At 42.4% G+C, this 12508-nt stretch overlaps 1 protein-coding gene across 2 annotated transcripts in view; it reads left to right on the forward strand.

The window, feature by feature from the left end:
• Positions 1-12508, forward strand: part of IGSF9 (immunoglobulin superfamily member 9) — a 466550-nt gene that overhangs the window by 189418 nt on the left and 264624 nt on the right. For both annotated transcript variants that reach the window (XM_069217763.1, XM_069217765.1), the window contains exons 7-8: positions 7867-8012; positions 12216-12358. In XM_069217763.1, the coding sequence (XP_069073864.1) occupies positions 7867-8012; positions 12216-12358 (289 nt within the window). The remainder of the gene's footprint in view (positions 1-7866; positions 8013-12215; positions 12359-12508) is intronic.

Consider the following 12508-nt stretch of genomic DNA (forward strand, 5'->3'; position numbering starts at 1 on the left):
TGTTCAAGGCAGGCTCACCACAGTTAGTGTAGACCACCTCCAGGCAATGGGGAACCTCCTGACAATGTCTGGATTCACTGCCAATGAACCAAAGTTGCATATGACTCCTTTTCAGAAGATTCTATTTTTTGGAGAGGTCTTGGGCAAAGTGCAGTTCGCAGTTCCGGACCTTCCTGTTCAGCCTTATTCCTGGATCTTGGTGAGAGCAGCTTTGAGTTTCTTGGTATCTTACCCTCCTGCATCTTCCTTGTAAGCTACACTAGGTGGCACATACCAGCTTTGCAAATGGAATCTAAATTTCCAGTCGGCCCAGCATCAAGGAACTCTGACAAATGTCATAAAGATCTTGAATGAGGCGGCTCATGATCTGCTCTGATGGCAGTTCAGCCAGAATGAGTCCTGTAGAAGGCCCATCTCCACACAGTGGTAGTAAATGGGTCCCTGCAGGGCTAGGAAGCCCAGCTCCACATCAACCTGTTGGAGTTGCGAGCTATTCATCGGGCTCTGAAAGTCTTCCTGACATTGATCAAGGGGAGGCTAGTACAGGTTCTCACGGACAAAACCATTGCCATGTGGTATTTGCAGCGGCGAGGGTGGGGTGGATTCTTGGTTCCTGTGCTAGGAGGCTCTACGCCTTTGGAGTTGGTTTGAGCGCAAGGTAATTTTCCTATTCGCAAACCACCTTGCAGGGTTTCTGAATTCTAGAGCGGACGAGCTGTGAAGGAGGTATCTTTTAGACCACTAGTGATGTCGACATCCCAAAGTTCTGTAGAGCGTCTTCCAACAGTGGAGAGAACCCTGATCTTTTTGCCACTGTCAAGAATGCACATTGACAAACGTTTTGCACATTGGAGTTTTCGCAAGAACACTTGTTAGTGAATACGTTCCAGCTGGAATGGAACAAAAGGACTCCTGTGTGCCTTTATTCTCCTGCCTCTCCTGCCTGAGTTCTTAAAATTATCAAGGACGACCAGTCCTAGGTCATCCTAGTGGCTTCAGGTTAGGCAGAGTGGGGTACCCAAAGTTATGGGCCTGAGCATCTTTCCTTCAATCAGGCTACCACTTCATGAAGTTCTTCAGTTGCAGCAACAGGGCAGGGCCGTCCACCTGAATCTGCACAATCTACACTTACATGCATGGAGCTTGAGCAGTGTCAAGTGAATGCATTTTATCTGCTGATTGAAGTGGTGCACACCATCCTTGCTGCCTTGTGCCCTTCCACAATTTGTTTTTATGCCAGATATGAGGACAAATTTCGAGTATGGTGTGGAGTTTGTAGGCCTGTTCCTTTTGTATGCAAAACTGATGGATGCCTTTTTGCTTGTTTTGTCTTTGGCCCAGCACATCCTTACAGGAGATACCATTAAAGTGTAATTGTCAGCCCTTTCAGCCTTTCATCATTTACTGGACTAACTTTTACAGGTCCTCCTGTCCTTTTTCAAATCACCTGTTATGAGATTTATTAAAGGAACGACTCATGTTCCCTCCAAAGCCGTTAGTGATGCTACAGTGGGACCTTAACTTGATCCTGACATTTCTCATGTGTTATTATTCCCTTCCTTGTCTCCTTACTGTGATAAGTGCTAGTAACTGTCTGGCACTGCAGGATGCCACCATCTTGGCAGCAAAAAAAGTCCAGTTCATCCGCCTACCTGTCTCCTTTTTCAAAACATCTATAATCCGCCCTTGAGGTAGCATTTACATCCTGTATGATGAAGAGTGCCCTTTCATTTGGTACACTGTCAGTCTGTCACCTAGGAGTGTTGGGTCCTCCAAATTGTCAAGCAATGCTACTATACCATTTGAAGAAATGCTGCATTCGCCTATGCCCGCATTTTGCAGCACCCATGCCCGCATTTTGCAGCACAAGGTTCTCCCTTTGTTGAGCAAAGAAATAGTGGTATTAATTCGGGATAACCAGATCAAGCCAGGATGCTGTTCTGTTTTTGTTTTGCAATCTGTTTTTATTTAGTTTATATGGTAACTTTTAAATAGCCAAAAGTAACCTTCTGAGCCTTCACATTAGTGAAACCAGATAACCCTCTCTCCCTATCCTCCCGAAAGAACTAAACCTAAAGACAAGGCGGAGGAATATATTCAAACATGGATGTTTGTATTATGGAATTGCCTATTAATACTCAGAATAGAACACTGATTTTTATGTTAAGGGAGAAACATATTTAAACATTGATGCTTGTATTATAGAATGGTCTAAGCACTTTACCGATACCTAGGTTTTTGTTGTAATGCAGGTTGCTATTTAAGCATAATTGAGGGGACTCATGGTCTAACCCTTTTTTTGGTTTAGTTCTTTTGATTGTGTCAATTCATGTTTTTAGCAGTAATCAATATTGTTTAGGGGGAAGTCATATATGTATATGGTTTTTAAGAATGTGGTGATGAAATTTGATAGTTTTCCATTGGCATGGTTGTTCTCAAGGCTTTAGATGTCACGTTTAGATTGCTCCATTATGTGTTGTAATTTTGATCTTGGATGCAGTAAATTAGCACCATGCGGTGAACGAAACGCGTTAGCTGTTTTCTGTTACATTGAGGAAAATAAAGGCTTTGTTGGAACAACATGCTTGGACGATTACTTTTTATGTGAACTTTGTTGGTGCCCCTTCAATTGCATTATATAGTGGTATCTCCATTGTTCATGGGTCCAGCACTTGGGAGGTCATGATAGACATCATTTGGAATTTCCACTTACAGCTCGAGATTTGAAGTGGTTGTTGGTGTCAAACACCCCACATGTGGAAAGCCCAACTATCCCCTCCGACTGTAGCTAAAGTGGTTATGGGTATCTCCTTCTTTGGCAGGGGTTGGGCTTCTTAATGCATAGGAGACGGCAGCCTGTGTTTCCTTCAGAGCAAAGATTTCACGTCAGTCGCTAAACTCCCATGTATCCACCTGGCATTTAAGGTGTTCCTGTTTTCTTTCCACAGTTCTTTGATTCAAATCCTGAAGGAACATACAAGCACAATGTGATACCGCATCAAGCAGGTGGCTTGAGCTCGAGTCCCCAGTGACTGAAACCTCTGGTCTTGGGCGTAGGCACACAATGTCACACAATGTCTGGCTGAATGTAAACCATCTGGTGGGAACCCTGAATGCACAGGATGGCATTCTCAGTCGTAAGAACTCTCTGATCAGGAGTGGCATCTTAACCCAAAAGTGGTTCAATACATCTTTGCACTTTGAGTGAGGCTCTAATGGTCCTTTTTGATACTCAGTGTTCACTGTTTTTGTGCAGCAGTTCCTGCTGCAGAATGCCCGAAGATGTGATATATTTTCCATCTCAGCTATGCATTTCATCATCAATTACCCTCTGAATTCCCGGGTTCTGAGGAAGCTGCATCAGGGTTGTGGAAACATAATGTGAATTGCACCAACTTGCCACACAGGGTGCAGTACTCTTATCTCCTGCTTCACTGCTTGTGCCCTCCGCTTCTGCTCTGGGTCCTAGGTCCTTGCCTCTCAGTTCTCCACCTTCATGTATGGAGGTGGAGTGAATTTGAAACACAACAAGAATTAGTGGTATAACCAACATAACCACAATAAGCAGTAAGTCAATAAAAGGGAATTGAAACTTGAAAAAATACATGCATTTAGTTGTGTTTTACATAAATAATACAGCAGTCCAAGTAGAGTGTTCTGTGCCAGAGAGTTGTAAGCATGGTTTAGACATTAAAAAATAACAGCTCAACAGTATTTAAACAACAAAAATCCTGAAAAATGGCAATTGCATGGGTTTCTTTTTTTTTTTACAAGAAAAGTCCATCCAAAAAGCTCCTTCAGACATGTTCCTTGTAAATCTGTCTTTTAGTCTCATACTTCAGTGGGTTTCGACTAAAGGTTATTCATAGATTGTCCTCAGAACAAAGGGACTATGTCAAGAGCATAATTTATGTGTCTTGTCGAACAGAAATTGAGGTCTATAAAAAATGAGATATAGGAATGATTCCAAGCAGCCAAACAATTAACTAAGACTTCATTGTTAAATTTCACAGGTCTTCAGAAGGTAGAGAGGATTGAAAAAGAATGGTGGTCTCGCATAGATTGAATCCTCTGTCTCAAGGCAGCCTGGCATGCATCCAGGATCAGTGGTCCCAGATGGTGCAGTCTTAGATGGAGCGAGGGTAGTCTGAGTTCCTTTGATCTGAAGTGATGATTGTGGCTTTAATAGCCTGCTCCTCCTCTACTAAATCCCTTTATTCTAGTCTTTGGTCCTGTTTTGTCCTTTTGTGCACTGATCCATTCAGGACATGCTTATCTGATGTGTTGCACTCTGTGCTTTCCTTAGCTTGTAAGACTTTGCTGGACTATTCGGTGCCCCTTTGTTTACCATACCAGTAGTTCTCCTACAAACTTACTTTGTTCTGACAGGGTTGACCCATTTGTTCTCTCTTTTTCATTCCTCAATGGGACCTTAACTTTGGGCTTCCTTTTTACGTTTTCAGTGGGTTCACCCTTTGAGTCTATACACATCCCCCCCGTGCCTCCTTACTTTAAAGACTGTTTTCTTTATGGCCATTACCCCAGCCTACCCTTTGAGAAAGCAGAGGATTTTATCAGTTCATCTCTTTTAGTACATTTTTTACAGTCAGACGGATTCTTAAGACCAAGGCTTCATGCTTATTAAAGGTATTCATTCTTTTTCATGTGGTGCCAACATTTCAAGTATCTTCTCATCCCACCAAAGAGAAGGAGAAACTACATTGCCCGGAACTTTACGTGAAATTAATTTTTATATTGATTGGGCCCATAAGTACCAGAATGATTAGCAGGGTTTCCTTGGCTAATCTGATTCTCACAAAGGCAGGGTGATTCAGATGCAGACCCTTTGCTGATGGATTGTGCTGTGCATTTAGAACTATTATGCTGGTGCCGGGAAGGTTCCTCTTGAAGATCTCATGGTCCATTTCATAAGGGAGAAGTCCTCTTCTTTGGCACTGTCCAGGGTATGCCTGTCCTGAATATCTGTTGGGTTGCGAGGTGGGCTTCGGTTCACACTTATACCAGGCATAATTGCTTTGAATCTGAATTCTGCAGTGATGGTCATTTTGCCAAATGTGTTGCATAACCTCCTGGCTTGACAATCTCCTCCAACTCACTACTTGGGTATTGAGTCAAGAGGTGAGGAATACTATTCAGAAGCACAGGTTATTTATCTTCACTAATTTTTCTGGTTGATACTCTTATCTGCCTACATGTTCCTCATCCATCCTTCCCAACTCCCCATTCTGAGGTGTGGCCATGCAATTTTGAAAAAGGTTCCAAGTTTGTTTGGTACACTCCTACTTCTGCTAATTTTGTCAGTCTTGTATGTGCCACTGAGAGTGTGGTGAAAAGGACAAGGAACTAACATTGGTGTACCTGGGTGGCTCCTTATAAAATCAATGTGATGTCGTATCAGATGTGGATTCTGCGATTGAGATGGAACCCTAATGCCACTTACTAGTGCAATAGCACTATTTCAAGTGTCCGGATCTAGTTTGGTACCAAGAACAGAGTTAGAAGTTGAGGAATCTGAAAGTAGGCAGAAAATTCATTAGCAAGATCATTACCAAAGTTAAGCAGCTTGTTTTTGTGAGGCAGAAATGACTCCCTTAGGCTTATTTTATATTCATACACGTTTTTGAAAAAATAAAATTGAACAGGCATACAATAACACGAATACCATAAAAACATATCACACTAAATTGCTTTACCTATATCCCCCCAGAAACGATTGTCTTATATTTTTTTCCACAAAAAGACAATTGGTGTATACAACTACAACTATAGTTTAAACGAAATTCAGGCAAAATAAAACAGAAAAGAAGTTCAGGCATAACATTTTTATTTATTCCAGAGTTTCATTCTGGGATAGTTCACCTTCTCATATGTACAGAGCTTTGTCAGATTTAGTAACCAGTCTTTCATTATCATTGCTATAGAAGGCTTCCATACATCTGGAATTTGCATTTTTGGAATCAAGGCCCTTATGTAGACTTGGGCAATGACATTCCCTCTGCCCAGGCTAAATTTCCACTTCCTCTCAATCATCTACTGCTACAGCTACTTGCGGTAAGTGTTCAAAATTACAGGGGTGAAGTGGAGGAGCAGTGGCATGCATTTCCAAGGTGATAAAGGCACAACCTGGCTGATGATTTCTCTCTTCTGCCTAATTACCCTGTGGGGCTTGGACCCATACCTTGCTGAGACCTGGGACCATGGGAAATCCCTAGAGTTCAGTGAAGCCCTTGTACCCTCCCTCCCCCCTCCCCTTCAACACCCTCTACACACTGAGCTTGGGAATCTGAGGAATGCTGAGCCAAGAAGGCAGGTGTATGTTTTCTACTTTCAGATTAGAGGTAGCCAGCACAACCATAATTTTTCCTCCCCATCAGTCCTACCTGAAAATTGGTCCATAAAAACTTACAACCAATTTTTATATTGCAGGAGCTGGGTGGGCTGCAGGCTGGAACAGTGAAAGTATGCTGCTGTGTGCCTGTTAGCTTTACCTCTCTCCCCTTTTCCCCCTGTTGGCTGGGAAACACATTTTGGGACACCTATCTTTCCCCCCAGATTCCCACTTCCCACCAGTGTAACATCTTCTTTTCCCAGTGTTCTTTAACAGTAAGTTTGTAGCATTTGTAGATATAGATACACATGCTATGTATTCTTCTGTCAACTAGTTTTCGACTCAGAAGTGTGCAAGTTGGTTTTCTTCAAAGAAGTTTTAGAGTCACGAGGAAAGTGACTTCCCCTATTGCTATTAGTGCACATGGGTATCGTCTCCATTGTTTTCCCTGCTGTCGGGTTCAGTTGTGTCCTTTGAGCTCCGGTTCAATGTCTCATAGTGTTGACCCTGAGCCCGCTCGGATCCATTCCTCCTCGGTAGAAACTACAGTTGCCCTTACTCGTCTATTCGACCCATCGCATACCCTTTGACTCGGCACTGCAGTCTGACATTTTTTCCAATATTAATCTCAGGTGCTTTATACATTGTCAGGAAAACTTCTGCTTGTTCATTGAATGGGTCTTTATTATTAACAATTAACAATCTGGTTTCCTTATGGATTACTTGGTGGTCTCAATCAAAACAGAAACCATTATCACTTATTCTAATACTTCTGTACCGTGGCTCCTGCAGAACTATAATTGTACCAGATTTCGGTGCCTGTTCTGTGTGTGAGGAAGCATGCTTGCTTGCTTTCTGTGTTGTAAATGTTTGGGAAGAAAGCTTTCCCGGCTGCTGCTCATGATGAATCTGTGATGGCTGTTAACGAATTGTGGTAAAATCCTTTCACATTGCAAAAGCTAAAACAAATACATTTTTCCAATACTCATCTTATGAAATATCATTGATTCACTTCCAAACTCGATCCCTGGCAGAACAGTTTTTTCCACTCAGGTAAGAGATGCATATCTGTGAAAAGATTTTAGCTATTGAGTAGGAGGCTGCCAATGATGCCTTGTCTGAGGTTGTCACATCAAGGCATATTTGTGCACATCATTAGATGTGAGTGAGCGCCTCGTGAGAACCAACTTGGATGGTTTTGGAAGTCCTTATCATCTTTTGGGTTCTGTAGGTGATTTTTGAGAGCCCACATCCTTTATCCATTGCAGGGCCTTGTTGAAAGAAGAATAAATGAAACATAATTCACACATTCCTTGTATGAAAAATTAGTATAAAAGTCTGACAAAATCCATTTATTTCACTAACAAATGTTGCAGGGATTAAAATGGTACCAAAGTTCATTATATATCATGTTTTGACAGATAGCCTTTGCTGTGTGGAGGTAAAGGAAAGGAGGACTGCAGCACTGTTGTTACCTATGAGTACAGATATAAAATTCTTTTTTCACTTTCTTGCAGTCACCTGCAATCCAGAGTTCGCATTCTTGTTGATGGAAGCCTCCTTCTTCATCAAGTTATCCCTGAGGACTCAGGAAAATATACTTGTGTCCCAAGTAATGGAATTCTCCATCCTCCTTCTTCATCTGCATACCTCACCGTGCTGCGTAAGACTGTCTACAGTGTCTGCTTTGGAAAGGGGTATTGCATGTTTGAAGGTGTAGATAGAGGTCATAGCATTGGATTAAGTAGAATAAAATATAGTACTGATTTGCAAGAGATCCCATCTCTCTGGGCTTCATTATGCAGTCATTTATTGACTATGCATAGAAGTGAGAGTTTCACAACAAATGTACTGAAAACAATTCCCTTTTAATCCATGGCAAACAACTAACTTTCCTTTCAAATTAAACTCTTGCTTTGCTTGGATCAGTTACACAGCAGCTTAACGTAGCTGTAAGTGAAATACTCTCAATCACCAATCTTCCATGATATATTGCTCCCAGCCTGGAAAGCTATATATGGATATGATTCTCCTTGTGCATGAACTGTCTACTCCACACTATGGATGCGTTGCTTACTCTGTATTGGAACCTAAAACATATATTGCATTGATCTGCCAATCATGATGAATAAGGCCTGATGCCCTTTAGTCTCTTTGACTCCCAGGCTGTCATCCATCATGCTTAGTCAACTATTCCAGTTCTTATCATATTGCTTTGCCTCTCAAGTTGTCTTCTTCCTACTGTCCACTGCTTCTATAGGTCATCCCCAACTGATCTTTCTCTTTTTCTCATCTCTATTGGACTCTTATCTCTTCTGTTCTATGATGTTTGTTGTTGTCCTCCTTTGGTTCCCACCCATCAGGATTCTTGCTGTCCTTTGTTACCCATTACTAAAAGGTCTCCCCTTGGTTCCAGCCACTCACAACCGGTTTCCTCTGGAAGTTGTCATTCCTGTTGGTTGCGTTCTTGTTCACCTTTTTATCACTCAGTTTTCTCCCTATCCTCTGGATTTAATCTTTACCAGCGTTCCCTTTATCAATTTTGTCTCCCTCTACAGGTTTCTTCTCCAATGTTGTCCTGCTCATAGTTTTAGCCTGGTTTGTTCCCCTTATTTTATGTTCCCCCATTTCACATTTGTTTTTGGTTAATTGCTCCTCTTCTGTTCGAACCTAACATTTCGCCACTATTGCCAATTCTCATTAATTAAGTTTTGCCATTCTGGTGATCATCACATATGATCTTTCCCTTGAGTTAGGTAGGTACATTTGTTTATTAGTTATTAAAAAACTTAAATGATGATTAAAAAATACAGAAGGAATTAATAAATACATAACTTAAAATACAATTGTCAATCATGAAAAAACACTCTTTCTCACATAGATGACAGTCATTGAAACAGGGTATTCTAAGCCAACAGCAAAAAAAAAAAAACTAGCATAAGACGCACAAATACACACACTATCTAAAACAAGGAAGGACTAGCTGGTATGCAAACTTTGCAGAGAAAGTGCTAGTGTCTAACAAGGATAACACTTGGACATTTGTTTTTATCACAAGGTTGCTAAAACCACAATGACCAGATTTAACCTAAGGCTAAAGTACCAAACATTGTTATCTAAGACCGGAGGGGCCTGAGGACTATGCAGATTTGCAGAAAAGGTGCTGATATTTCACCAGGGTAGCATTTAAATCAACTGTAAGAAGGACTAGCATAAGGTGCAAAAATACGTGCACTGTCTAAAAGAGGGAAGGTCTAAATAGTATGCAGATTTGCAAAGAAAGTGCTAATGTTTAACCAGGGTAACATTTGGGCATTGTTTTTTAGTGCAAGGTTGCTAGAGCTCAAATAAACAAAAGCAACCTAGGGCCTAAGTGCCACACATTGACGACCTGCACAATATGCAAATTTACGGAAAAGTGCAGATATTAACCCAGGATAACATTTGAACAGCAGTCTTTGATACAGAAATATGAGGGCTACAATAGGCAATAAAAAAGTGCAGATATTTAACCAAAGCGACATTTGAGCATCAATTTTTGTAGCAAAGTGCTGGGGCTACCATAGACAGGTCTAACCTGAAGTGCAAGAACGCCTATCATTAATATCTAAAGCCAGAAGGGCTGAAACAATGTGCAAATTTGCGAAAAAAAGGCTGATATTTAAGCCTGGTAACTTTCAGACAGCAGGATACAGAGATAAACAGATTTATCATAAAATTGCAAAGGGGCAAGGCCTGGCGGGAGAATCAGCAGCATTAAAGGTAGTTTCTAGCAAACCACCATGATCAATAATACCTAAAAGTAGTCCTTGCCAGGTTTGTTCTTCTTACCCCACCTGCATCCAAGTATCTGCCTAGGCCAGGGATTGAAAAATATTCAGGAATTGTACCTGTCTAATAATTAGCATTGTATTCCTTGGGTCCAACAACTCCGTCTGTGCTGACCTACAACTCCTGATCCCTAGGTTGTTAAGTTCTTTTCTCAGCAAACCTCTGCGCTGTGTAGCCAAAGCGGGGCATATACATATAGGGGATCATTACAACCCTGGCGGTCTTCAACTGCCAGGGCTGTTTTGGAGGAAGCACCGCCAACAGGCTGGTGGTGCTTCCAAGGGCATTACGACAGGTCGCACTGCCGAGACCGGCGGTTTCCCGCCACATTTGTCCCGGCGGTTTAAATCCCCTAGGGTGGCGCTGCTTGCAGCACTGCCCAGGGGATTATGAGTTCCACTCCCCTCCAGCCTTTTCAGGGCGGTAAGAACCGCCATGAAAAGGCTGGTGGAAAGGGGAGTCGTGGGGCCCCAGGGGCCCCGTCACTGCCAATGCCACTGGCATGGGGAGTGCAGGGGCCCCCTGCCACGGCCCCATGGAGCTTTTCACTGTCTGCTATGCAGACAGTGAAAAGCGTGACGGGTGCAACTGCACCCGTCGCACAGCCGCAACACCGCCAGTTCCATTTGGAGCCGGCTCCCGTGTTGCGGCCGAGATCCCCGCTGGGCTGGCGGGCAGAAACCAAGTTTTCGCCCGCCGGCCCAGTGGGGATCTCATAATAGACCCCGCGGGAGTGCGGCCGCATTGGCAGCCACCCGGCCGCCAAGGTTGTAATGAGGGCCATAATGTGCTGTACAGTTTCATCTACCTGATAAGATAGGCGGCATTTCTTGTCTTCTATTTGGTCACCATCCCTCCACTCTGGAAGGAAATCTAGTGTTGAAATATCACCAAGTCAATGCCAGCAGACTCAGCTTTATCCTCCAATGGTAGGCGGCTTCCAGAAGGAGTGACTTACTTGGAGCAGCATAAGATTTGAGGACCAGCCACCTGTGTGACCGCTACAACACATTTTCTTTGTCACTCGTCCAGCTTTACAGTTAATAGATTTATTTACTGCTCTTTTAAAGACTTGGTTAGATATACTGGCTTTCACTTGAGTTGTTTCCTCTTTTCATTCTAGTCAGTATCCTCACCATTTGGTGCCACCTCTGTTTTCCATCCCCACTCTTCCATTACATCCTAATCCTACCTTTTGTGTTCTGATTGTTTGTGATTCTTTTGATCCTCTGAATCCTTTTTCTGTTGTTGTGGCTGTACTGAGAACGCCATGCCTAATGTTCTCCCCTTCTAGTTCCAATAATACATTTTCTCCTTATCCTCTGATTTCAGTCCTTCTGTGTTCACTTGTTTCTCATTCTTCTTCTTAACCTGTCCTCTCTGTCCCTCAATAGTTCTGTTTCTGCCCTTGGTTCAGTCGCTTGTTTTTAACATAGTTTCCGTCTCTCATTCACCTTATTCCACCTTTTTCTGCTCCCATAATGATTCTGTTTCTCCTTTTGTTCCAGTCTCTAATTGTTGAAATTCTTGTGTGTCTCTTATCTCGTATAACTCTGTGGGTTCTCTCCCTGTGGCTTTGTTATTCTCTTGTCCTCATACCTTTGCGGCTCGCCCACTGGTTCTTTAGTCAACTGCTCACCTTTTCTGATTGCATTCTACTTGATGATTCTTGTCCTTGTGGCTTCTTCCATTCCTTCCCAGCTTCTCTGGCTCCTATCATTCATGAGTGCATCATGTAGCTTTATATGCCACTCATGATCACTCATTGACGCTGTCGTACCATAATTTGTTTTCCTCATTATCCTCTGTAGTTTTTAGCCCACAACATGCTTAATTCTGTAATTTCCATCCTTCTTGATACTAATTCTGCTCTGGTTTAATCTCCTCACTATTCACCATCTTTGATTAACATTTAGTATAATCCTAATCATTTGCATGTTCCCTTAGTTTTTCCTTTAGTTCACCACCCTCCATCACACATGTACACGTTGATAAAAATCTCACCTTTCCTTTCTATTTCCTCCCACAATCACAGACCCTGCCAAAGTGACTAATATGCCACTCAACACTTATTTGCCAATTGGGATGTTAGGGGTGATAAAATGCCCAGTGAGGGCGAATCCTCCTCTTCTGTTTGTCAACTGGACCAAAGATGGGCAACCACTGAAGTTGGACAAGGTCAGTAGCATTAAATGGATCCAGCTCCTGCCAGTAAGGTGTCTCAGTTCCGTTATCAATTAGTACAGGACATCCTACCCTTTACTCTGTATTCATTCTTTGTTTTCTGAAAGCTTGCCTTTATGCCTTTTATCGATTCCAAAACGTTTC

This window comes from Pleurodeles waltl, chromosome 12 (assembly GCF_031143425.1).
Source record: "Pleurodeles waltl isolate 20211129_DDA chromosome 12, aPleWal1.hap1.20221129, whole genome shotgun sequence".
Lineage (NCBI taxonomy): Eukaryota > Metazoa > Chordata > Amphibia > Caudata > Salamandridae > Pleurodeles > Pleurodeles waltl.